This window comes from Oncorhynchus nerka, linkage group LG11 (assembly GCF_034236695.1).
Source record: "Oncorhynchus nerka isolate Pitt River linkage group LG11, Oner_Uvic_2.0, whole genome shotgun sequence".
Classification (NCBI taxonomy): domain Eukaryota; kingdom Metazoa; phylum Chordata; class Actinopteri; order Salmoniformes; family Salmonidae; genus Oncorhynchus; species Oncorhynchus nerka.
This window is the reverse complement of record NC_088406.1, coordinates 25,864,838-25,892,673: the sequence shown is the minus strand read 5'-3', so window position 1 is coordinate 25,892,673 and position 27,836 is coordinate 25,864,838. Positions and strand designations below refer to the sequence as shown.

Below are 27,836 nucleotides of genomic sequence, written 5' to 3'. Positions count from 1 at the left end.
TACTCATAGGATGTCTTCTCTATTGCAGACTGACCGTTTTTAGCTATCACACTGCATTGAGACAACTTTTTGACCCCAATAGGTTTTTTGCAGTCGTTCTCCAGTCCTCTGTTGGAGGGTGGTGGCAGCCCAGTAATTGGAGTGGGAATAAGAGTAGGGCCTCCCCCTAGGGGCCCGGGCGATAGACTGTCCTCTGGTTCTGTCAAACACAAATGGTATAAAATGGCGCCAATGGATAGGGCTGCCGTGTTTCTAGCTCTTAGGAAACTTTTCAGTATTATGTTGTTTAATGTGTTATTATATTATTAGCCCAGGAAATGTTTTGTGTTATTACATACAGCCAGGAAGAACTTTTGGATATCAGAGTGGCGGTAACTCACCAGCATTATGACTAGGAATACGACTTTCCCGAATCAGATTCTTTGTTCGTACCCCCAGGGCCATTGAACTCATTCCCGAGGCTGTTCCAGGACACCGCCGGCGGAAAAGGGGGTACTCAGAGTGGATTTTTAGTTAGGAGTTAGGAGACGCGCACACCACCCTCCGCTTCCCAGTATATTACTTGCTAATGTTCAATAATAATAATAAAGTTGACGAGGTCAGGGCGAGGATTTCCTTCCGGAGTGGCATGACTCTCTCGGGATATACTGTCTGAGTGCGTACAGCCAGTTGGGTTCTCAGTTCATCACGCAGACAGGAATAAATATCTCTACCCGAGATGTTTCATGATTAACTACTCATGGTGTGATTGTAATACCATACAGGAACTCAAGTCCTTTTGTTCACCCGACCTAGAATACTTCTAAATCAAATGCCGACCATATTACCTCCCAAGAGAGTTCTCTTCAGGTTATAGACACTCTTCAGGTTAAGACGTTTAAGCGTGTTAACCCTCGCAAGGCTGCCGGCCCAGACGGCAACCCTAGCCGCATCCTCAGAGCATGCGCAGACCAGCTGGCTGGAGTGTTTATGGACATATTCAATCTCTCCCTATCCTATTCTGTTGTCCCCACATGCTTCAAGATGTCCACCATTGTTCCTGTTCCTGAAAAAGCAAAGGTAATTGAACTAAATGACTATCACCCCATAGCATACACTTCTGTCATCATGAAGTGCTTTGAGAGACAAGTCAAGGATCTTATCGCCAACACCTTCCCGGCACCCTAGACCCACTTCAATTTGCTTACCGCCCCAATAGATCCACAGACGATGCATTCGCCATCGCACTGCACACTGCCCTATCCCACCTGGACAAGAGGAATACCTATGTAAGAATGCTGTTCATTGACTACACCTCAGTCTTCCACACCATAGTACCCCTTTAAGCTCGGGGCCCTGGGCCTGAACCCCACCCTATGCAACTGGGTCCTGGACTTCCTGACGGGCTGCCTCCCAGTTGGTAAAAGTGGGCAACATCACCTCCACTGCACTGATCGTCAACACCACCCTCTCGAGAGCCCTGCATGGAGAGATTGAATATATCCATACAGTCTGAGATGCTGTCTGGGCCGGCAGCTTTGCAAGGGTTATTACCACACTTAAATATCAGCAGCATACCACCCTGCATACCACTGCTGGCTTGTTTCTGAAGCTAAGCAGGGTTGGTCCTGGTCAATTCCTGGATGGGAGACCAGATGCTGCTGGAAGTGGTGTTGGAGGGCCAGTAGGAGGCACTTTTTCCTCTGGTCTAAAAAATATCCCAATGCCCCAGGTCCTACACTGCCCTGTGTAGGGTGCCGTCTTTCGGATGGGACGTTAAACGGGTGTCCTGACTCTCTGAGGTCATTAAAGATCCCATGGCAATTATCGTAAGAGGAGGAGTGTTAACCCCGGTGTCCTGGCTAAATTCCCAATCTGGCCCTCAAACCATCACGGTCACCTAATAATCCCCAGTTTACAATTGGCTCATTCATCCCCCTCCTCTCCCCTGTAACTATTCCTCAGGTTGTTGCTGTAAATGAGAACGTGTTCTCAGTCAACTTACCTGGTAAAATAACGGATAACTAAAACATGTAAAAAATCGTACTTGTGTCGGCCATGGAGAACGAGAGCTCACAATGCTTGGGAGCGGCCCACGTCGGTGGCACTGTGTTATCCTCAAACCGGGTGAAGAAGTGTTTAGCTTGTCCGGGAGCAAGACATAGGTGTCCAGGTCATGGCTGGTTTTCCCTTTGTAATCCGTGATTGTCTGGAGTCCCTGCACATACATCTTGTGTCTGAGCCGTTTAAAATGCGACTCCACTTTGTCTCTGTACTGACATTTTGCCTGTTTAATTGCCTTACGAAGGGCATAACTGGACTGTTTGTATTTGACCATATTCCTAGTCACCTTGCTGTGGTTAAATGCAGTGTTTCGTGCTTTCAGTTTTGCGCAAATGCTGCAATCTAGCCATGGTTAGACATCCCCTATGCACTTCCGAATGAACTCAGTCATCGTGTCAGTGTATACGTCATAGTGTTTCTCATAGATAACCCGGAACATATCCCAGTCCAGGTGATCAAAACAATCTTGAAGCATGGGTTCTGATTGGTCAGGCCAGCGTCAATTAGAACTTAGCATGGGTACTTCCTGTTTGAGTTTCTGCCTATAGGAAGAGAGGAGCAAAAATTAGTTGTGATCTGATTTGCCTAAGGGAGGGCGGGGGAGTGCCTTGTACCCATCTCGGAAGCGAGAGTAGCAATGGTCTAGAGTTTTTAAAGCGCGACTACTGCAGGCAATATGTTGATAGAAGATCGGTAGCATTTTCTTCAGATTTGCTTGTTAAAGTCCCTAGCTACAATAAAAGCCGCGTCAGATTATTCATTTTCCAGTTTGCACAAAGTCCAGTGCAGCTCCTTGGGAGCCATCGTGGCATCGGCCTCGGTGGGAATATACACGGCTGTGATGATAACCAAAGAGAATTCTCTTGGGAGGTAATACGGTCGGCATTTGATTGTGAGGTATTCTAGGTTGGGTGAACAAAAGGGCTTGAGTTTCTATACATTATCACAATCACACCTTGAGTATTTAATCATGATATATACACCTCCGCCTTTCTTCTTCCTGGAGAGTTCTTTATTCCTAGCTGTGCAATGAATAGCTGCCCTGCCTGCGGTCCCAGCCTACTGTATGGACGGGGACAGTATATCTGGAGAGAGGTATGTTAATGTCTCTCTGGAAGAAGATTCTCACCCTGAGCTCGTCTACTTTATTGTCCAGGGACTGAACATTAGCGAGTAATATACTCGGAAGCTGTGTATGGTGTGCTAGCCTCCTGATTTGGACTACAAGTCCACTCAGAATACCTCTTCTTCACCGGCGGCATCTTGGAGCAGCCTCTGGGATAAGTTCAATCGCCTTGGATGGTACGAACAAAGGATCCAATTCAGGAAAGTAGAAATTCTGGTCGAAAATGCTGTTGAGTTAACGCCGCTTTGATATCCCAAAGCTATTTCCGGCAGTATGTAATAATGCAAAAAATGTTCTGGGCTAATAATGTAAGAAATAACACCAACAAAAAAATACTATCGGCGGCAACTTCTTGTGTGTGTGTTCTCCAGCTCTGCCTGGCTCTCTATAAACATTATAAACCTCTCCATTACCATAGAAAATCTCCCTTTTACAGGCCCACACTCACCTGTCGCCCACTTTTACTGTGTGTCTGTCTGTGCTTTTGCCTAGTGAGTGAGAGAAATGACAGACGAGAACAGAGTTAGAGAAGAGACATGGAGGAAGCAAGAGTCAAACGAAACTAGGAAAAGGGGCGTTTTAAAGGAATTATATAGATGAGTATGATGGAGATATAGGATAGGACTATAGCTACTATGCATTAGACTGTTACAGTACAGTTACAGTAGGATGTTACAGGAGAATGTTACAGTAGGATGTTGATGCGGTGGGTGTTCCCGTTGTTTTTCAGTGATTGCATCAGCTATTTTATGACCATCTTCCGCTGTTATTCTGTAAAGGTTGTTGGTTCTGGCACAGAAGGTCAGTAATCAGGGATTCTGTGATTTGGGATTACATTGTGTGTTTGCGTGTGTGTGCATGTGTTTAGTAGTTGAAGTCCCCTCTTGCAGCATCCCAAGGTCCACCTGGTCTGAAAGTTATATCTGAGGTATAGTACTGTAGGTGATATTCCATGATACAGTAATAATGAAGCCATATCTGTCTGCTCATACCTGCGTGAGTCAGCAAGAGCATCGCCTAGGCAACCCTGTGGCAGGGAGGTAAGAACCCAGGGTGACTGTCACTGGGCAGGGAGGCCAACGTCACCACCGCCCGTCACCATGGGAATAGCTGCCCTGCCTGCTGTCCTAGCGACTGCCAATGAAGGGGAAGTGACGTCATCGCACGCTGCCTAAATTATTTTCCTCTCACCTGTGTGTGCGTGTGTGTGTGTGCAAGACAGAGGGGACTAATTACTAGAGCAGTAATAATGATTTTATATCAACCAAGGCAGTCAACAGAAACCAAGCCTGGTCTCCTCTCTTCTCATTAGAGACCAGAGAGAGAGGGATAGAAAGAAAGTGGTGGTATGGATGCAGATGAAAAAGGAGAGTGTTAGAAGAGAGAGCTGTGTTACTGTTAGGTAAGACAATTCAATTCTAGGGAACCCTGTAACCTTAAACTGAATAAGTGGATTGACATACAGCAGTGTCCACTCAATGCAATGCTGTGTGTGTGTCTTAAAGAAGTACAGAAAGGCACTACACACAAATACACACAGACAAATACTTATTTTTTTCGCTCTACTTTTCTCTACCTACACACTCACACTCCTCCAGGTGCCATCTTAGTTCATACCTCTGTAATAACCTTAAGCCCATGTTATGAGTTTCCAGATCCATTAAACCTCTCTCCCTTATTGAAGTTTGCCTGGCCAGACTGTGTGTTCACCTTTTTGAGAAGTTAGTTATTTCTGACCATTTCCATCATGGTGCATGGTAATTGACAGCATAACAGCTATTAGGTTAGACTATTACTTGTGTGTGTCATGCGTGTTGTGTCAAGTGGCAGCCCGCCACACACATTCTTCTCTGCCATGCTCCATTTTCCATCAATGACTCCTGCTGTGTGTGTTTGTGCCATGACACAGGTGTGTGTATGACGCAGTAATCCCCAATGACATTCACATATGTGTGAATGACGCAGTAATCCTCTGTGTGTGTGTGTGTGTGTTTGGATAGGTGTGAAAGCAGCGTAGGGTGTAGAGTTACTGACAGAGATCCATTAGATCACACTGGCAGCTGGGCTTAATTACTGCTAACTAGAGAGAGAGGGAGGGAGAAAGCGGAAAAGAAAGAGATGTGAATGGGGGAAATGGAAAGGAGAGAGAGATGAGTGTAATTAAGAGGTCTATTTAAACCTCTAAACCAGGCAGATAGTTGTTGAGAGGTTTATGTAATGGCCACATCACACTTCCGTCCTCTCCTTGCAAAGACTGAATCCCTAGGGAGCTGTGGCTTCCGGAGAGGAAGCTCTCTTTATTTGGCCTGTGTGAATGTTGTGTAGGGGTGTTTGTATGTGTGGGGTTGTGGCTATATTGGAAAGGTGTGTGTGTGTGTGTGTGTGTGTGTGTGTGTGTGTGTGTGTGTGTGTGTCACCGATGACTAGGCTTGGTCAGTTCCAGAATTTCATACCGGCATACCGTTCCTCTGCCATCCCGGGATTTACGGTATTACCGGCATAGCACACAGAGGGGCGCTAAAAACACACAAAAAGCCCATTGTGCATCTATTACTAGAATTCTAAAAAAATTTGCACAAGTAATATTAAAATCACATCAACGCTGTTAGCTAAAGGCTAATGAGCGAAAACCAACAAACTAATTGCAAATCCAGACAAATCCAGCTCATAAAGTTATACAAGCATAGCTAGTAGCTACCGAATGTCATTTTTGGTGAGTGCGGACATTTACAAGCGAAAGTGAACTAGACAAATTGTGCGAATGAACAAAGTTGTGATGCTGCTTTTCTAAAGGAAGAGCAGCATGTGTACTTGGAGCAGAGGGGAGAAGAAAACAAATGCTAGCAGGAAGCACGGGGGAAAAAATGCCAGCTGTACAGAACTCATCCAGAACTCTGTGTAACTTCATCACCTCATGTACGCTGCAGAACAAAGACTCGCTGATAGATATAGAACACTACCACACAGGGTTGGTGGCACCTTAATTGGGGAGGATGGGCTTGTTGTAATGGCTGAATCGGAATCAGTGGAATGGTATCAAATATATCAAACGCATTCATTCTGTTCCGGTCATTATTATGAGCCGTCCTCCCCTCAGCAGCCTCCACTGAACACTACTGCTTTCTCCGGTTGCGCTCTTTACAAACAAATGTGACTGGCGCAACTGTTCTAGGGAACTATGGTAAGCTTCATAATGTAAAATAATGTGACAGGTGAAATGAAGAACGCAATTTGCTTTATCTCCTAACGTATTGCACAAGTAGCTACAAATATTAAAATGTATTTAAAAACTTGAGGGAAAATGTTATATTGAGTCCTTAGTGGTGAATTTCCACAACAAACTTCAAAGAAATAGTTTTGACGGTATTCAAAAACCATCCCTTGAATTTTTCCAAATATCCCAGGATACGGTAAATAAAATAAAATAAAACTTTATTTGCCATATGCGCCGAATACAACAAGTGTAGACTTTATTGTGAAATGCTTACTTTACAAGCCTTTAACCAACAGTGCAGTTCGAGAAGATGACCCAAGCCTATCACTACTGACATTTCCTTTTGTTTGTCTCTAATTTGCCACCTCTCCCGTCGGTGGCGACTGCATCTTCCAATCAGCTCGCTCATTATCCAGAGTTCAGTTCATTTCAGAGTTTTCATCAAATGAAGGCGGTGTGTGACAGTTCATTCTCACCCAGATGCGGACTGACGTTAGCTAGTTCGCGCCTGGGAAGAGATGAGTCTATCACAATGGAGTATTTTCTTTTATAGTGCAGAATAAAAGACAGTACTGATCAGAAGTCAGAGCAGCTGTTGAGTTAACCTGTTGCCTCTACTTGGGACGCTTGCGTCCCAACTAGAGCTCTGGAAATGCAAATGCGCTACGCTAAATGCTAATAGTATTAGTTAAAACTCAAAAGTTCATTAAAATACACATGCAGGGTATCAAATTAAAGCTACACTCGTTGTGAATCCAGGCAACAAGTCAGATTTTTAAAATGCTTTTCGGCGACAGCATGAGAAGCTATTATCTGATAGCATGCACCAATACACTACAACAGAAAAGCACAGCAGGGGACGTAAACAAAATAATTAGCATTTCGGCGTTACACAAACCGCACAATAAAATAGAAAACAGTCATTACCTTTCACCATCTTCTTTGTTGGCACTCCTAGATGTCCCATAAACACTATTGGGTCTTTATTTCGATTAAATCGGGCCATATAAAGCCAAGATATCGTTATATGTAGACTGTGTGATAAACGAAAAAAACAGCGATTTCACAACGTAACGTCATTTTTTAAAATTCAAAAAGTAGACGATAAACTTTCACAAAACACTTCGAAATACGTTTGTAATGCTACTTTAGGTATTAGTAAACGTTAATAAGCGTTAATAAGCGATAAAAATCATCCGTAGGCGATGTAAATATCATTAGTCTTGGAAAAAATTTCAGGAGAGAGCTCTTCCGGAATGATCTGGGCGGAGATCGGTTCAACCAAGAATCAAAGATGATTAAATTCACAAGATACTCGACAACATGGGGATGCTGTGGGAGTTGAATGCTCGGTCTTATCTAATTCGGCTCACTGTTAACAATTGCTGGAAGTGGCGCAAGGATATTTATTTCCATTTTCTGTGATCAGGTTTTCCTGCGCTTTCCGATGTAACGCACGTTATGTAATAGCCACAGTCGTGATTTAACCAGTTTTAAAAACGTCAGAGGGTTTCCTATCCACACATTCTAACCATATGAACGTACTATATTCCTGGCATGAGTAGCAGGGCGCTGAAATGTTGCGCGATTTTTAACAAAATTTTCAAAAAAGTAGAGGGTCGACTGAAGAGGTTAAATGGAGGATTGTCCTGTTGGCTGACGGAAATGCCACACTGTTCCCTCTGTGACTTTGTATCTGTGTGTCTGTCTCAGTTCTGGATGTCTGCTCTGGCCACCACCATTCCTGTGCCATGTGGAGCCTTCATGCCCGTCTTCGTCATTGGTAAGAGAAGTGTGTGTGTGTGTTTCAGCAATAATGTTAACCCTGGGAACATGCTATGCTATGGAGTCTTGTGAGTGTCTGTGTACCAGTATGTTACGCTCTCATTAAATGTGTGTGTGTGTGTGTGTGTGTGTGTGTGTGTGTGTGTGTGTGTGTGTGTTTGCGTGCGTGCGTGCGTGCGCGTGCGTGCGCCTGTGTGCGTGCGTGTGTGTGTGCTAGGGGCAGCGTTTGGCCGTCTGGTCGGGGAGAGCATGGCTGCCTGGTTCCCTGATGGCATCCACTCTGATGGCACCATCTACCCCATAGTGCCAGGAGGGTATGCCGTTGTGGGTGAGTTACTGTAGACACACAGACACACACACAAACAAAGACAAAGTTTGGTATAGCTAGACAAGATTAACAATACCTATTCAAGACTAGACACATCTAGACACCATTATTGTAACAATTAGGAAATAGAAAGCCAGATACAATAAGACACTGCTAGACCCAGTATTAATATAAAGACATTTATGTCAAGGATAAAAACTAAATGATGCGCTTTAGAAGTCCCCTTTGGCAAGATGTCCTTTAATGTTGTTGCTATGAGTGATATTGCTGTTAGTGTTGTTGTTGACGGTTGTGCTGATTATGCTGTTGTTCAGTGTAGGGATTGATGTCAACTGTGTTTGTGTCTAATGGGTGCTGATGTTGTTGACTCACCTCTAACTCAGCTTTCTGTCTCTCTGATGTTCCCTCTCTTTAATCTCAGCATGGCTACATTTACCCTCTCATTGTCTTTGTCTCTCAAATCAAATGAATTCGCGCTCTCTTTCCTCACTCCATCCTTATGTTAGGAATAATCAACCTTCTCTCCCTCCTCTATCACTGCTGCCCACTCTCTCCACTCCTTCTTCTTCCTCTCATTATATCCACTAATCTCTTTTTCTTTGTTCAATAACGGTTACAAAATATTGAAGATGTTTAAAATGTTTAACTTTTTAAACTTTTTTATCTTTGACCTTGTGAGGTACAGTCATCTCGCCCATCCCTAATCCATCCCTCCCTTCCCCTCTCCTCCCTCCCTCCCTCCCTCCTCTCTCCTCCCTCCCTCCTTCCCTCCCTTCTAATCCCTCCTCCCCTTCGCCCCTCCTCAATTTGTTGTTCCAGTATTATTGATGAAGGCTCAGTAAAGAGTTGAGGGCATGAGATTATTATTATTGCACTGATATTACTTTACTAATGTCAATGGACAGTAACCTTTATCTGTACCCATTCCTTCCTCTCCTGCTCTCTTCCTTTCTTCCTCTCATCCTCTCTTCTCTCCTCTCCCCTCCCTTCCTCTCCTCATCTCCCAGGTGCGGCAGCCCTGTCTGGAGCGGTGACCCACACGGTGTCGACAGCGGTCATTGTGTTTGAGCTGACGGGTCAGATCAGCCACATCCTGCCGGTGATGATAGCGGTAATACTGGCCAACGCCGTGGCCCAGTCCCTCCAGCCCTCGCTATATGACTCCATCATCAGGATCAAGAAACTACCCTACCTCCCTGAGCTGGGCTGGGGACACCACGAGTACGTAGGACTACACTTCTATCTATCAATCTATCTACGTTAAGGTTAACTGTCTATCTTTGTTAACTATCAATCTATCTACGTTAACTATCTATCTATCTAAGTTAATAATATCGTCTTATGGATCAAATCCCGTTAGCGGGATCATTTTGACAACATCCGGTGAAATGGCAGAGCTCCAAATTCAAATTAAATTATTAAAAATATTTAACTTTCATAAAATCACAAGTGCAATACACCAAAATGAAGCTTAACTTCTTGAAATAATGTCAGATTTCAAAAAGGCTTTACGGCGAAAGCAAACCATGCTATTATCTGAGGACAGCACCCCATCATACAAACACATTGTAACAGTTCTCTTGTGGTGAAGGAGAGTCGGACCAAAATGCAGCGTGTAGATTGCGATCCATGTTTATTCAACAAACGTAACACGAATCTAAATACAAACACTACAAAACAAATAACGTAACGAAAACCGAAACAGCCTATACTTGCGTAAACTAACACAGAGACAGGACCAAAGACACCAAGGACAATCACCCACAAAACCCAACACAAAACAGGCTACCTAAATATGATTCCCAATCAGAGACAATGACTAACACCTGCCTCTGATTGAGAACCATATCAGGCCAAACATAGAGATAGACAAACCAGACACACAACATAGAATGCCCACCCAGCTCACGTCCTGACCAAGACTAAAACAAGGAAAACACATACGAACGATGGTCATACCGTGACAGAACCCCCCCCCCCCCCCAAGGTGCGGACTCCGAACGCACAACCTAAACCTATAGGGGAGGGTCTGGGTGGGCATCTGTCCGCGGTGGCGGCTCTGGCGCTGGACGTGGACCCCACTCCATAGTTGTCTTAGTCCACCTCCTTAGCGTCCCTTGAGTGGCGACCCTCGCCGCTAACCTTGGCCTAGGAAACCTAACAACGGGCCCCACTGGACTGAGGGGCAGCTCCGGACTGATGTATCTCAGGACTTAGGGGTAGCTCGGACTGAGGGGTACCTCGGGAGGGGAAGCTCAGGAGTGAGGGGAAGCTCAGGAGTGAGAGGAAGCTCAGGAGTGAGAGGAAGCTCAGAAGTGAGAGGAAGCTCAGGCAGGTTGATGGATCTACCAGATCCTGGCTGGCTGGTGGTTTCGGCAGATCCTGGCTGACTGGCAGATCCTGGCTGACTGGCGGATCCTGGCTGACTGGCGGATCTGGCAGATCCTGGCTGACTGGTGGATCCTATCCGACTGGTGGATCCTGTCCGACTGGTGGGTCCTGGCCGACTGGCGGATCCTGGCCGACTGGCGGATCCTGGCCGACTGGCAGTTCTGGCAGATCCCGGCTGACTGGCGAATCTGGAAGAGTCTGGTTGACTGGCGGATCTGGAAGAGTCTGGTTGACTGGCGGATCTGGAAGAGTCTGGTTGACTGGCGGATCTGGAAGAGTCTGGTTGACTAGCAGATCTGGAAGAGTCTGGTTGACTGGCAGATCCTGGCTGACTGGCGGATCCTGGCTGACTGGCAGATCTTGGCTGACTGGCAGATCCTGGCTGACTGGCGGATCCTGGCTGACTGGCGGATCTTGAAGAGTCTGGTTGACTGGCGGATCTGGAAGAGTCTGGTTGACTGGTGGATCTGGAAGAGTCTGGTTGACTGGCAGATCTGGAAGAGTCTGGTTGACTAGCAGATCTGGAAGGGTCTGGTTGACTGGCAGATCTGGAAGAGTCTCGCTGACTGGCAGATCTGGAAGAGTCTGGCTGACTGGCGGATCCTGGCAGACTGACGGATCTGGCTGCTCCATGCTGACTGGCGGCTCTGGCTGCTCCACGCTGACTGGCGGCTCTGGCTGCCCCATATGGACTGACAGCTCTGACGGCTTCTTACAGACTGGCAGCTCTGGCGGCTCCGTGCAGACTGGAGGCTCCTTGCAGACTGGCAGCTCCTTACAGACTGGCAGCTCCTTGCAGACTGGCAGCTCCATGCAGACTGGCCGCTCCATGCAGACTGACAGCTCTGGCTGCTCCATGCAGACTGACATCTCTGGCTGCTTCATGCAGACTGACAGCTCTGGCTGCTCCATGCAGACTGGCAGCTCTGGCTGCTTCATGCAGACTGACATCTCTGGCTGCTTCATGCAGACTGACATCTCTGGCTGCTCCATGCAGACTGGCATCTCTGGCTGCTTCATGCAGACTGACAGCTCTGGCTGCTCCATGCAGGCTGGCAGCTCTGGCTGCTCCATGCAGGCTGGCAGCTCTGGCTGCTCCATGCAGGCTGGCAGCTCTGGCTGCTCCATGCAGGCTGGCAGCTCAGGCTGCGCTGAACAGGCAGGAGACTCCAGCAGCGCTGTAGAGGAGGAAGGCTCTGGCTGCGCTGAACAGGCGGGAGACTCCGGCAGCGCAGGAGAGGAGAAAGGCTCCAGCAGCGCTGAACAAGCGGGAGACTCCGGCAGCGCTGGAGAGACGAGGCGCACTGGAGGCCTGATGCGTGGTGCTGGCACTGGTGGTACTGGACCGAGGACACGCACAGGAAGCCTGGTGCGGGGAGCTGCTACCGGAGGGCTGGGGTGTGGAGGTGGTACTGGATAGACCGGACCGTGCAGGCGCACTGGAGCTCTTGAGCACCGAGCCTGCCCAACCTTACCTGGCTCGATGCCCACTCTAGCCCGGCCGATACGAGGAGCTGGAATATACCGCACCGGGCTATGCACCCGCACTGGGGACACCGTGCGCACCACTGCATAACACGGTGCCTGCCCGGTCTCTCTAGCCCCCCGGTAAACACAGGGAGTTTGCGCAGGTCTCCTACCTGGCGTAGCCCTACTCCCTGTGAGCCACCCCCCAAGATATTTTTGGGGCTGACTCTCGGGCTTCCATCCGCTCTGCCGTGCTAGCTCCTCATAATGCCGCCTCTCTGCTTTTGCTGCCTCCAGCTCGGCTTTGGGGCGACAATAATCTCCAGGCTGTTCCCAGGGTCCTCTCCCGTCTAGAATCTCCTCCCAAGTCCATTTCTCCAAGTAGTGCAGCCTCTCCCACTGTAGCTGCTGCTTCTCCTGCTGCTGCTGCCTCTGTTGCCTCTCCTGCGGCTCCTGTCTTTTGACACGCTGGTTGGTCCTTTTGTGGTGGGTGATTCTGTAACGGTTCTCTTGTGGTGAAGGAGAGTCGGACCAAAATGCAGCGTGTAGATTGCGATCCATGTTTATTCAACAAACGTAACACGAATCTAAATACAAACACTACAAAACAAATAACGTAACGAAAACCGAAACAGCCTATACTTGCGTAAACTAACACAGAGACAGGACCAAAAACACCAAGGACAATCACCCACAAAACCCAACACAAAACAGGCTACCTAAATATGGTTCCCAATCAGAGACAATGACTAACACCTGCCTCTGATTGAGAACCATATCAGGCCAAACATAGAAATAGACAAACCAGACACACAACATAGAATGCCCACCCAGCTCACGTCCTGACCAACACTAAAACAAGGAAAACACATACGAACGATGGTCAGACCGTGACACACATGACAATCATATTTCAACCCGGTTCCAACTCGCCCAACATGACTAAAAATGATCTAATACGTTACCTGTAAACTTGGTCCAAATATTTCAAACAACTTTCCTAATCCAACTTTAGATATTTAAAACGTAAATAATCAATCAAATTTAAGACGGGATAAACTGTGTTCAATAGAGGATAAAATGAAAGTGGAGCGAGCTTCAGGTCGCGCGCCCCAAACAAAACAGTCCACTTGGCTCGACTCCCTGAAAGGAAAGGTTACTTCTTCATTTCTCAAAGGAAAAACATCAACCAATTTCTAAAGAATGTTGACATCTAGTGGAAGCCATAGGAACTGCAACCAGATGCCTAGTATCCCATAGAAAACTAATGGAAGACACAGTCATCTCAAAAAATAAAATTCCTGGATGGTTTGTCCTCGGGGTTTCGCCTGCCAAAATGTTTTTATATTTTATTTTATTTCACCTTTATTTAACCAGGTAGGCTAGTTGAGAACAAGTTCTCATTTGCAACTGCGACCTGGCCAAGATAAAGCATAGCAGTGTGAACAGACAACACAGAGTTACACATGGAGTAAACAATTAACAAGTCAATAACACAGTAGAAAAAAAGAGAGTCTATATACATTGTGTGCAAACGGCTTGAGGTAGGCGAATAATTACAATTTTGCAGATTAACACTGGAGTGATAAAGGATCAGATGGTGATGTACAGGTAGAGATATTGGTGTGCAAAAGAGCAGAAAAGTAAATAAATATAAACAGTATGGGGATGAGGTAGGTAAAATTGGGTGGGCTATTTACCGATAGACTATGTACAGCTGCAGCGATCGGTAAGCTGCTCAGATAGCAGATGTTTGAAGTTGGTGATGGAGATAAAAGTCTCCAACTTCAGCGATTTTTGCAATTCGTTCTAGTCACAGGCAGCAGAGAACTGGAACGAAAGGCGGCCAAATGAGGTGTTGGCTTTAGGGATGTACAGTGAGATACACCTGCTGGAGCGCGTGCTACGGGTGGGTGTTGCCATCGTGACCAGTGAACTGAGATAAGGCGGAGCTTTACCTAGCATGGACTTGTAGATGACCTGGAGCCAGTGGGTCTGGCGACGAATATGTAGCAAGGGCCAGCCGACTAGAGCATACAGGTCGCAGTGGTGGGTGGTATAAGGTGCTTTAGTAACAAAACGGATGGCACTGTGATAAACTGCATCCAGTTTGCTGAGTAGAGTATTGGAAGCTATCTTCGGCGATGTCATCTCATCGCCGAAGTCGAGGATCGGTAGGATAGTCAGTTTTACTAGGGTAGGTTTGGCGGCGTGAGCGAAGGAGGCTTTGTTGCGGAATAGAAAGCCAACTCTAGATTTGATTTTAGATTGGAGATGTTTGATATGAGTCTGGAAGGAGAGTTTACAGTCTATCCAGACACCTGGGTACTTATAGATGTCCACATATTCTAGGTCGGAACCATCCAGGGTGGTGATGCTAGTCGGGCGTGCGGGTGCAGGCAGCGAACGGTTGAAAAGCATGCATTTGGTTTTACTAGCGTTTAAGAGCAGTTGGAGGCCACGGAAGGAATGTTGCATGGCATTGAAGCTCGTTTGGAGGTTAGATAGCAGTGTCCAAGGACGGGCCGGAAGTATACAGAATGGTGTCGTCTGCGTAGAGGTGGATCAGGGAATCGCCCGCAGCAAGAGCAACATCATTGATATATACAGAGAAAAGAGTCGGCCCGAGAATTGAACCCTGTGGCAGCCCCATAGAGACTGCCAGAGGACCGGACAGCATGCCCTCCGATTTGACACACTGAACTCTGTCTGCAAAGTAGTTGGTGAACCAGGCAAGGCAGTCATTAGAAAAACCGAGGCTACTGAGTCTGCCGATAAGAATATGGTGATTGACAGAGTCGAAAGCCTTGGCCAGGTCGATGAAGACGGCTGCACAGTACTGTCTTTTATCGATGGCGGTTATGATATTGTTTAGTACCTTGAGCGTGGCTGAGGTGCACCCGTGACCGGCTCGGAAACCAGATTGCACAGCGGAGAAGGTACGGTGGGATTCGAGATGGTCAGTGACTTGTTTGTTGACTTGGCTTTCGAAGACCTTAGATAGGCAGGGCAGGATGGATATAGGTCTGTAACTGTAAATAAGTTCTGTTATACTCACAGACATGTTTTTAACAGTTTTAGAAACTTTAGAGTATTTTTATCTAGCATATCCTAGCTTCTGGGCCTGAGAAACAGGCAGTTTACTTTGGGCACGCTTTTCATCCGGATGTGAAAATAACGCCCCCTAGCCCAAAGCCCCCTAGCCCAAATACCGCCCCCTAGCCCACTATAGAAATCAAATCAAATGTATTTATATAGCTCTTCGTACATCACCTGATATCTCAAAGTGCTGTACAGAAACCCAGCCTAAAATCCTAAACAGCAAGCAATGCAGGTGTAGAAGCACGGTGGCTAGGAAAAACTCCCTAGAAAGGCCAAAACCTAGGAAGAAACCTAGAGAGGAACCAGGCTATGAGGGGTGGCCAGTCCTCTTCTGGCTGTGCCGGGTGGAGATTATAACAGAACATGGCCAAGATGTTCAAATGTTCATAAATGAAAAGCATGGTCAAATAATAATAATCACAGTAGTTGTCGAGGTTGCAGCAAGTCAGCACCTCAGGAGTAAATGTCAGTTGGCTTCTCATAGCCAATCATTAAGAGCTGTCTCTAGAGAGTTGAAAACAGCAGGTCTGGGACAGGTAGCACTCCGGTGAACAGGTCAGGATTCCATAGCCGCAGGCAGAACAGTTGAAACTGGAGCAGCAGCACAGCCAGGTGGACTGGGGACATCAAGGAGTCATCATGCCAGGTAGTCCTGAGGCATGGTCCTAGGGCTCAGGTCCTCAGAGAGAAAGAGAGAATTAGAGAGAGCGTACTTAAATTCACACAGGACACTGGATAAGACAGGAGAAGTACTCCAGATATAACAAACTGACCCTAGTCCCCCGACACATAAACTACTGCAGCATAAATACTTGAGGCAGGAGGGGTCAGGAGACACTGTGGCCCCATCCAATGATACCCCCGGACAGGGCCAAACAGGAAGTATATAACCCCACCCACTTTACCAAGCACAGCCCCCACGCCACTAGACGGATATCTTCAACCACCAACTTACCATCCTGAGACAAGGCCGAGTATAGCCCACAAAGATCTCCGCCACGGCACAACCCAAGGGGAGGCGCCAACCCAGACAGGAAGATCACGTCAGTGACTCAACCCACTCAAGTGACGCACCCCTCCCAGGGACGGCATGAAAGAGCACCAGTAAGCCAGTGACTCAGCCCCTGTAATAGAGTTAGAGGCAGAGAATCCCAGTGGAGAGAGGGGAACCGGCCAGGCAGAGACAGCAAGGGTGGTTCGTTGCTCCAGAGCCTCTCCGTTCACCTTCACACTCATGGACCAGACTACACTCAATCATATGACCCACTTAAGAGATGAGTCTTCAATAAACACTTAAAGGTCGAGACGTACTCTGCTTCTCTCACATGGGTAGGCAGACCATTCCATAAAAATTTAGCTCTATAGGAGAAAGCCCTGCCTCCAGCTGTTTGCTTAGAAATTCTAGGGACAATTAGGAGGCATGCGTCTTGTGACCATATCGTATGTGTAAGTATGTACGGCAGGACCAAATCAGAAAGATAGGTAGGAGCAAGCCCATGTAATGCTTTGTAGGTTAGCAGTAAAACCTTGAAATCAGCACATGCCTTAACAGGAAGCCAGTGTAGGGAGGCTAGCACTGGAGTAATATGATCACATTTTTTGGTTCTAGTCAGGATTCTAGAAGCCGTATTTAGCACTAACTGAAGTTTATTTAGTGCTTTATCCAGGTAGTGGAAAGTTTATTTATCCCCCTTTGTTTCCTTCTGTCTTTTTCTCATTCTTTTTAAATCTCTTGGTGCCTCTTGCTGGGTTGAGGATGAGTGAGGGGACTAGTGGTTTCTCTTGCCAGGTTGGGGACTAGTGGTTTCTCTTGCTAGGTTGGGGACTAGTGAGGGGACTAGTGGTTTCTCTTGCTAGGTTGGCGACTAGTGAGGGGACTAGTGGTTTCTCTTGCCAGGTTGGGGACTAGTGAGGGGACTAGTGGTTTCTTTTGCCAGGTTGGGGACTAGTGGTTCCTCTTGCTAGGTTGGGGACTAGTGAGGGGACTAGTGGTTTCTCTTGCTAGGTTGGGGACTAGTGCAGGGACTAGTGGTTCCTCTTGCTAGGTTGGGGACTAGTGCAGGGACTAGTGGTTCCTCTTGCTAGGTTGGGGACTAGTGAGGGGACTAGTGGTTCCTCTTGCTAGGTTGGGGACTAGTGGTTTCTCTCCCTGGGTTGGGGACTAGTGAGGGGACTAGTGGTTTCTCTTTCTAGTTTGGGGACTAGTGAGGGGACTAGTGGCTCCTCTTGCTAGGCTGGGGACTAGTGAGGGGACTAGTGGTTCCTCTTGCTGGGTTGGGGACTAGTGGTTCCTCTTGCTAGGTTGGGGACTAGTGAAGGGACTAGTGGTTTCTCTTGTTAGGTTGGCAACTAGTGCGGGGACTAGTGGTTCCTCTTGCTAGGTTGGGGACTAGTGCGGGGACTAGTGGTTCCTCTTGCTAGGTTGGGGACTAGTGCGGGGACTAGTCGTTCCTCTTGGGTTGGTTGTTCTTGTTCCCCCTACTCTCTCTCTCTCTCTCTCTCTCTCTCTCTCTCTCTCTCTCTCTCTCTCTCTCACTGTCTCTCTCTTTATCTCTCGCTCTCCCCCTCTTTCACTCTCGCTCTCCTTCACACCACCCACTATGCTTTGAGTTCACCACAGGGGACAGAGCGGACCAGGAGTGTGTGTGCGTGTGTGTGTGTGTGCGTGTGTGTGTGTGTGCGTGTGGGTGTGTGTGTGTGTGTGTGTGTGCGAGCGCGCGTCATTAGACATTGTTATGTGAGCTTGTGTAGGTTGTGTTGTTTTTCATTGTGCTGTTACATAATTTCTCATTTACATGTAGATTATACAAAGTTACAACAATGTAGTTACACAATGTGCAGGTGTGTACACACCTACACACTGACAGCAGTTGGCACAAAAATGACAACGTAGACCAGTTTCCTCAGAGTTGTGAGAATGCAGGATGCTCTGTCACCTCTTCTGTTCATCTGTCATTAAAGGCCTGTTAGAGTATGGCTGACATTCAATATAACCTGAAGCAATGTATCTGTTCTGTTTCTGTTAACTATTGATCAACCACCCACACTCTAATGATCACACCTCTTAAGACCTGTTTCCATTTATACTGAAGTCAACCCAGGATGGGCTAGCCTTGGTTAGCTAGCTCGAATTGGGTTTCTACTGCTTCCAGAAATGAGAAATTATGTAATGTTGCTAGGTAGCTGTGACTGTGCAGCTGGCTTTGCTAATGTTGCTAGGTAGCTGTGACTGTGCAGCTGGCTTTGCTAATGTTGCTAGGTAGCTGTGACTGTGCAGCTGGCTTTGCTAATGTTGCTAGGTAGCTGTGACTGTGCAGCTGGCTTTGCTAATGTTGCTAGGTAGCGGTGTTTTATTCACACTCACCATGCTGTAACTAACGTTACCCGATACTCCTGTCACTGCCAGCCAGACCCAGAGCCATGTATTTGGCAAAGAATTTTAGCTTGCAGTCGGGAGGAACTATTGGATATAAAAGCAACGTCAACTCACCATCAATACGACCAGGAATACGACTTTCCCAAAGCGTATCCTCTGTTTTGCCCACCACCCAGGACAATGGATCGGATCCCAGCTGGCGAACCAAAACAACGACGCCGTAAAAGAGGCAGACGAAGCGGTCTTCTGGTCAGGCTCCGGAGACTGGCACATCGCGTACCGCTCCCGAGCATACTACTCACCAAATGTCCAGTCTCTTGACAAGAAGGTAGATAAAATCCGAGCAAGGGTAGCATTCCAGAGAGACATAAGAGACTGTAACGTTCTTTGCTTCACGGAAACACAACTCATTTGAGACACGCTATCGGAGTCGGTACAGCCTGCTGGTTTCTTCACGCATCACACCGACAGAAACAAGCATCTTTCTGGTAAGAAGAAGGGCGGGGGGGTATGCCTTATGATTAACGAGACGTGGTGTGATCATAACAACAAACAGGAACTCAAGTCCTTCTGTTCACCTGACTTATAATTCCTCACAATCAAATGTGGACCGCATACCAAGAAAATTCTCTTCGATTATAATCACAGCCGCATATATTCCCCCCAAGCAGACACATTGATGGCCCTGAACAAACTTCATTTGACTCTATGTAAGCTGGAAACCACATATCCTGAGGCTGCATTCATTGTAGCTGGGGATTTTAACAAGGCCAATCTGAAAACAAGACTCCCTAAATTCTATCAACATATCGATTGTGCAACCAGGGCTGGTAAAACCCTGGATCATTGTTATTCTAACTTCCGCGACCCATATAAGGCCCTCCCCACCCTCCCTTCGGAAAAGCTGACCACGACTCCATTTTATTGCTTCCAGCCTATAGACAGAGACTAAAACAGGAAGCTCCCGCACTCAGGTCTGTTCAACGCTGGTCCGACCAATCTGATTCCACGCTTCAAGATTGCTTCGATGACGTGGACTGGGATATGTTCCGCATTGCGTCAAACAACAACATTGATGAATACGCTGATTCGGTGAGCGAGTTTATCAGCATGTGCATCGGCGATGTCGTACCCACAGCAACTATTAAAACATTCCCAAACCAGAAACCGTGGATTGAGGGCAGCATTCGCGCGAAACTGAAAGTGCGAACCACTGCTTTTAATCAGGGCAAGGTGACCGGAAACATTGACCGAATAGAAACAGTGTAGCTATTCCCTCCGCAAGGCAATCAAACAAGCTAAGCGTCAGTATAGAGACAAACTAGAGTCGCAATTCAACGGCTCACACACAAGAGGTATGTGGCAGTGTCTACAGTCAATCACGGATTACAAAAAGAAAACGAGCCCCGTCGCGGACCAGGATGTCTTGCTCCCAGACAGACTAAACAACTTCTTTGCCCGCTTTGAGGACAATACAATGCCACTGACACGGCCCGCACCCAAAACCTGTGGACTCTCCTTCACTGCAGCCGACGTGAGTAAAACATTTAAACGTGTTAACCCTCGCAAGGCTGCAGGCCCAGACGGCATCCCCAGCCGCGTCCTCAGAGCATGGGTAACCCAGCTGGCTGGTGTGTTTACGGACATATTCAATCAATCCTTATCCCAGTCTGCTGTCCCCACATGCTTCAAGAGGGCCACCATTGTTCCTGTTCCCAAGAAAGCTAAGGTAACTGAGCTAAATGACTACCGCCCCGTAGCACTCACTTCCGTCATCATGATGTGCTTTGAGAGACTAGTCAAGGACCATATCACTTCCACCCTACCTGACACCCTAGACCCACCCTGGGTCTCGACCCCGCCCTGTGCAACTGGGTACTGGACTTCCTGACAGGCCGCCCCCAGGTGGTGAGGGTAGGTAACAACATCTCCACTCCGCTGATCCTCAACCCTGGGGCCCCACAAGGGTGCGTCCTGAGCCCTCTCCTATACTCCCTGTTCACCCACGTCTGGCCATGCACGCCTCCAACTCAATCATCAAGTTTGCAGACGACACTACAGTGGTAGGCTTGATTACCAACAACGACAAGACGGCCTACAGGGAGGAGGTGAGTGCCCACGGAGTGTGGTGTCAGGAATATAACTTCACACTCAACGTCAACAAAACAAAGGATATGATCGGGGACTTCAGGAAACAGAAGAGGGAGCACCCCCCTATCCACATCAATGGGATAGTAGTGGAGAGGGTAGTAAGTTTGTAAGTTCCTCGTCGTACATACCACGGACAAACTGAATTGGTCCACCCACACAGACAGCGTGGTGAAGAATGGGCAGCAGCATATGTTATTAACTGTCAGTCGTGGCTGCTGTGTGTGATGTATTGTTGTCTCTACCTTCTTGCCCTTTTTGCTGTTGTCTGTGCCCAATAATGTTTGTACCATGTTTTGTGCTGCTACCATGTTGTGTGCCTACCATGTTGTTGTTATGTTGTGTTGCTACCATGCTGTGTTGTTGTGTGTTGCTGCCTTGCTATGTTGTTGTCTAGGTCTCTCTTTATGTAGTGTTGTGTTGTCTCTCTTGTTGTGATGTGTGTTTTGTCCTATATTTATATTGTTTTGATTTTTTATTATTTTTAATCCCAGACCCCCGTTCCCGCAGGAGGCCTTTTGCCTTTTGGTAGGCCATCATTGTAAATAAGAATTTGTTCTTAACTGACTTGCCTTGTTAAATAAAGGTGAAATAAAATTAAAGCTAGCTAGCTAACCAATCAAACAGATGACAGGTTTGATTGTTTGAAGCTAGCCTTCAATACAACCTGGCCAGCTAAAATACCTGCTAGCTAACGTTAGTTAGCTAGCTTGTTTCAACTCTAGGGTTTTAGGGTGGGTTTCTGTACAGCACTTTGTGACATCTAATGTAAAAAAGAGCTTTATAAATACATTTGATTGATTGATTTGGTAGCTAACGTTAGGTAGCAAGCATTCGATGGCTGACTGTTCTCATAAAAGTTTGTGTTGTGCATTAATGAATAAAGGATCCAGCTATGTTGGTAATTCATGTCATGTCTGACTACTGCAGTACTGCTTGTGATAGCTAACAGCAACAAGCCCAGACGAGCTAACTGGCAGTTGCACAGTAACTGCTTACCCAGCCCGAATTCTAATCGAGCTGGTACCTGTTGTGAAACTGGGCTTCCCCGACCCAGTTTGTATTTGAGTCAACTCTAATTTGGCCCTAATTTTAAGTGCCAGTGCAAACGGGGCTTTAGTCTGAACACGGGAAGCATCTACCTGAGAGAGAGGTGTTACTTGTCATTTTTTACAAAACATAAAACCATTCTGGGATTTTATAATAGCATGGTAAATATGTGTGTTATTGTATTGTTCCTGGTGGAGGGCTGAAGAGCACTCTACCTCTATCTATCTCTCTCTCTCTTTCTCGCTCTCTCTCACTCTTTCTTTTTCTCTCTTTCAATTTCGGTCTTGCTTTTTCTCTACCCCTCTCTCTACCTTTCTCTCTCTCTACCCTTCTCTCTCTTCCTCTCTACCCCTCTTGCTCTCTCTGACCCTCTCTGTCTCTACCCCTCACATACTCTCTCTCTCTCCTTCACATCATCCACTATGCTTCGATTTCACCACTGCGGATCAGGTGTGTGTGTGAGCACTAAGTACATTTGAGGCAGGGAGTTGAGTAGGATGAAGAGGGGAAATTAAATGAAAGAGTGCATGAAGTGTGGCCCCCAAGCTGTTTGTGTTCCTATTCATTCTGGTACCCATCCCACTTCCCACACAAACACACATTCAACCATAGGAATGCTTGTGTAACACTTGGGAAACACACATTCAACCATAGGAATGCTTGTGTAACACTTGGGAAACACACATTCAACCATAGGAATGCTTGTTGTAACACTTGGAAATCACACATTCAACCATAGGAATGCTTGTGTAACACTTGGGAAACACACATTCAACCATAGGAATGCTTGTTGTAACACTTGGAAATCACACATTCAACCATAGGAATGCTTGTGTAACACTTGGGAAACACACATTCAACAATAGGAATGCTTGTGTAACACTTGGGAAACACACATTCACAAACACACACTATGAGAAAAGCAGTGTCATGTTGGGGCGTGAATCTCCTTCTCTCACTCATTCCTGCACTCCCTCTCTTCTCTCTGCCCTTTTGACAAATCCATCTCCAGCTTTTGAGTGGTATTTCATTTCAAATCAAATTAAATCAAAGTATATTGATCACATACACATATTTAGCAGATGTTTTTGCGGTCGTAGCAAAATGCTTGTGTTCCTCACTCCAACAATGCAGTAATATCTAACAATTCACAACAATACACACAAATCTAGAGTTAAGAAATATAGAAATATTAGGATGAGCAATGTCAGAGCGGTATTGATTATAATACAGTAGTAGAATAGAATACAGTATATACATATGAAATTAGTAAGGCAGTATGTAAACATTATCAAATCAAATAAAACTTTATTTGTCACATGCACCTAATATAACAAGTGTAGACCTTGAAATGTGTGAAATGCTTACTTACAAGCTCTTAACCAACAGTGCAATTCAAGAAGAGTTATATTTACCAAATAAACTAAAGTTAAAAAAATAATAAAAAGTAACACAATAAAATAACAATAATGAGGCTATATACAAGGGTACCCGTACCAAGTCAGTGTGCGGGGGTACAGGTTAGTTGAGGTAATTTGTACATGTAGGTAGTGGTGAAATGACTATGCATAGATAATAAATAGCGCGTAGCAGCAGTGTACAAAACAAATGGGGGGGGTGTCAATGTAAATAGTCCGGTGGCCATTTGATTAATTGTTCAGCAGTCTTATGGCTTGGGGGTAGAAGCTGTTATGGAGCCTTTTGAACTTGGCGCTCCGGTAACGCTTGCCATGCGGTAGCAGAGAAAACAGTTTATGACTTGTGTGACTGGAGTCTCTGACAATTTTATGGGCTTTCCTCTGACGCCGCCTATTATATAGGTCCTGGATGGCAGGAAGCTTGGCCCCAGTGATGTACTGGGCCGTATGCACTACCCTCTGTAGTGCCTCACGGTCAGATGCCATGCAGTTGCCATACCAGGTGGTGATGCAACCGGTCAGGATGCTCTCGATGGTGCAGCTGTAGAACTTTTTGAGGTTCTGGGGACCCATGCCTAATCTTTTCAGTCTTCTGAGGGGGAAAAGGTTTTGTTGTGCCCTCTTCACGACTGTCTTGGTGTGTTTGGACCATGATAGTTCGTTGGTGATGTGAACACCAAGGAACTTGAAACTCTCGACCCGCTCCATTACAGACCCGTCGATGTTAATGGGGGCCTGTTCGGCCCGCCTTTTCCTGTAGTCCACGATCAGGTCCTTTGTCTTGCTCACATTGAGGGCAAGGTTGTTGTCCAGGGAACCACACTGCCAGTTCTCTGACCTCCTCCCTATAGGCTGTCTCATCGCTGTTGGTGATCAGGATTACCAGTGTTGTGTCGTCAGCAAACTTAATGATGGTGTTGGAGTCGTGTTTGGCCACCCAGTTGTGGGTAAACAGGGAGTACAGGAGGGGACTAAGTACTCACCCCTGAGGGGCCCCAGTGTTGAGGATTAGCGTGGGAAACGTGTTGCTGCCTACCCTTACCACCTGGGGGCGGCCCGTCATGATGTCCAGGATCCAGTTGCAGAGGGAGGTGTTTAGTCCCAGGGTCCTTAGCTTAGTGATGAGCTTCGTGGGTACTTTGGTGTTGAATGCTGAGCTGTAGTCAATGAACAGCATTCTCACATATTTATGGTCCAGGTGGGAAAGGGCAGTGTGGAGTGAGATTGCGTCATCTGTGGATCTGTTGGGGCGGTATGCAAATTGGAGTGGGTCTAGGGTATCCGGGAGGATACTGTTGATGTGAGCTATGACCAGCCTTTCAAAGCACTTCATGGCTACCGACATGTGTGCTACGGGGCAGTAATTGTTTAGGCAGGTTACCTTCGCTTCCTTGGGCACAGGGACTATGGTGGTCTGCTTGAAACATGTAGGTATTACAGACTCGGTCAGGGAGAGGTTGAAAATGTCAGTGAAGGCACTTGCCACTGGGCAGCTCACGTCTGGGTTTCCCTTTGTAGTCCGTGATATTTTTTAAGCCCTGCAACATCCGACGAGCATCAGAGCCGGTATAGTAGGAGTCAATCTTAATCCTGTATTGACGTTTTGATTGTTTGATGGTTCGTCTCAGGTCATAGCGGGATTTCTTATAAGCATCCGGATTAGTGTCCTGCTCCTTGAAAGCAGCAGCTCTAGCCTTTAGCTTGATGCAGATGTTGCCTGTAATCCAATTTATGGTTGGGATATGTATGTACAGTCACTGTAGGGACAACGTTGTCGATGCACTTATTGATGAAGCTGATGACTGAGGTGGTATACTCCTCAATGCAATTGGATGAATCCCGGAACATATTCCAGTCTGTTCATTGCAAAACAGTCCTGTAGCGTAGCATCCGCGTCATCTTACCACTAAAGTGACTGGTGTTCCATTATTAAAGTGACCAGTGATTCCATGTCTATGTATATAGGGAAGCAGCCTCTAAGGAGCATGGTTGCGTAACCGTGTGGTAGCCGGCTAGTGATGGCTATTTAACAGTCTGATGGCTGTCCGGTTGCGGGCAATGCCGTTGCTGTACTAGGTGGTGATACAGCCATACATGATTCTCTCAATTGTGCATCTGTAAAAATCTGAGGGTTTTAGGGGCCATCCCGAATTTCTCCAGCCTCCTGAGGTGGAAAAGACACTGTTCCGCCTTCTTCTCCATACTGTCTGTGTGGGTGGACAATTTCAGATCGTCAGTGATGTGTACGCTGAGGAACTTGAAGCTTCTCACCTGCGGTCCTGTCGATGTGGATAGGAGTTTGCTTTCTCTGCTGTTTCCTGAGGTCCACGATCAGCTACTTAATTTTGTTAAGGTTGAGGGAGAGATTATTTTCCAGAGGCACCACTCCGCCAGGGCCCTCACCTCCTCCCTGTAGGCTGTCTCATCATTGTTGGTAATCAGGCCTACAACTGTTGTGACGTCTGCAAACTTGATGATTGAGTTGGCATGAGTGGCCACGCAGTCATGGGTGAACAGGGAGACAGGAGGGGGCTGAGCACACACCCTTATGAGGCCCCTTTGTTGAGGATCAGCAAAGTGGTGTTGTTTCCTACCTTTACCACCTGGGGGCAGCCCGTCAGAAAGTACAGGACCCAGTTGCACAGGGCGGGGTTCAGATCCAGGGCTCCGAGCTCAATGATGAGCTTGGAGGGTATTATGGTGTGGAAGGATGAGCTATAGTCAATAAACAGCATTCTACATAGGTATTCCTGTTGTCCAGGTGGGATAGGGCAGTGTGTAGTGCGATGGCGATTGCATAGACTGTGGATCTATTGGGGCGGTATGCAAATTGAAGTGGGTCTATGGTGTCAGGTAAGGTAGAAGTGATATGATCCTTAACTAGCCTCTCAAAGCACTTCATGATGACAGAAGGGAGTGCTACGGGGCGATAGTCAGTTAGTTCAGTTACCTTTGCTTTCTTGGGTACAGGAACAATGGTTGACACCTTGAAGCAAGTGGGGACAGCAGACTGGGATAGGGAGACATTGAATATGTCCGTAAACACTCCATCCAGCTGGACTGCACATACTCTGAGGACGCGACTAGGGATGCAGCCTTGCGAGGGTTAACGCATTTAAATGTCCTACTCACGACGGCCACAGAGAACGAGAGCCCACAGTCCTTGAGAGCGGGCAAAGAAGGTGTTAAGCTTGTCAGGGAGCAAGTCATCGTTGTCAGCGACGTGGCTGGTTTTCCCTTTGTAATCTGTGGTTGTCTGTAGATCCTGTCACATACATCTCGTATCTGAGCCGTTGAATTGCGACTCCACTTTGTCTCTGTACTGACTTTTTTCCTTTGATTGCCTTACTGAATGCCTTACTGAATAACTACACATTCAACCATATTCCCATTCACCTTGCCATGGTTTAATGCGGTGGTTTCCACTTTCAGTTTTGCGCAAATGCTGCCATCTATCCACGGTTTCTGTTTTGAGTAGGTTTTAATAGTCACATTAGGAACAACATCCACTATACACTTCCTTATGAACTCAGTTACCATGTCAATGTATACGTACGTCAATGTTATTCTCAGAGGCTACCCTGAACATATCCCAGTCCGGGTCATCAAAACAATCTTGAAGCATGGATTCTGATTGGTCAGACGAGAGTTGAATAGACCTCAGGCCAGGTACTTCCTTTTTGAATTTCTGCCTATAGGAAGGGATGAGCAAAATAAAGTGATGATCTGATTTGCCAAAGGGAGGACAATAATTTCCTTGTAGGTATCCCGGAAGTTGGGGTAGCAGTGGCTGAGTGTTTTAGCAGCACGAGAACTACAGTACAGTCAATGTGTTGATAGAACTTCAGTAGCGTTTTCCTCAACTTTGCTTTGTTAAAATCCCTAGCTACAATATATGTGGCATTAGGATATGTGGTTTCCAGTTTGCACCAAGTCCAGTGGGCCGTCGTGGTATCGGCTTGATGGGGAATATACATGGCTGTGACTATAACCAAAGCGAATTCTCTTGGGAGGTAATACGGTCGGCATTTGATTGTGAGGTATTCTAGGTCGGGTGAACAAAGGACTTGAGTTTCTGCACATTATCACAGTCACACCATGAGTAGTTAATCATGAAACATACACTCCCGTCTTTCTTCTTCTCTGAGAATTCTTTATTCCTGTCTGCGCGATGTTCTGAGAACCCAGCTGGCTGTATGGACGAGGACAGTATATCCGGAGAGAGACAGGATTCCGTGATGCAGAGTATGTTACAGTCCCTGATGTCTCTCTGGAAGGAGATCGTCGTCCTGAGCTCGTCTACTTTGTTGTCCAAAGACTGAACACTAGCGAGTAATATACACCTCCTGAGTCAGACTAGAAGTCCACTCCGAATACCTCTTCTCCGC

General features: G+C 46.8%; 1 protein-coding gene across 5 annotated transcripts in view; it reads left to right on the top strand.

The window, feature by feature from the left end:
• LOC115117173 (chloride channel protein 2-like) overlaps window positions 1–27,836 on the top strand; it is a 223,932-nt gene that overhangs the window by 139,973 nt on the left and 56,123 nt on the right. For all 5 annotated transcript variants that reach the window (XM_065024329.1, XM_065024332.1, XM_065024330.1 and 2 more), the window contains exons 13-15: window positions 8,097–8,166; window positions 8,386–8,496; window positions 9,504–9,717. In XM_065024329.1, coding sequence (XP_064880401.1) covers window positions 8,097–8,166; window positions 8,386–8,496; window positions 9,504–9,717 — 395 coding nt within the window. The remainder of the gene's footprint in view (window positions 1–8,096; window positions 8,167–8,385; window positions 8,497–9,503; window positions 9,718–27,836) is intronic.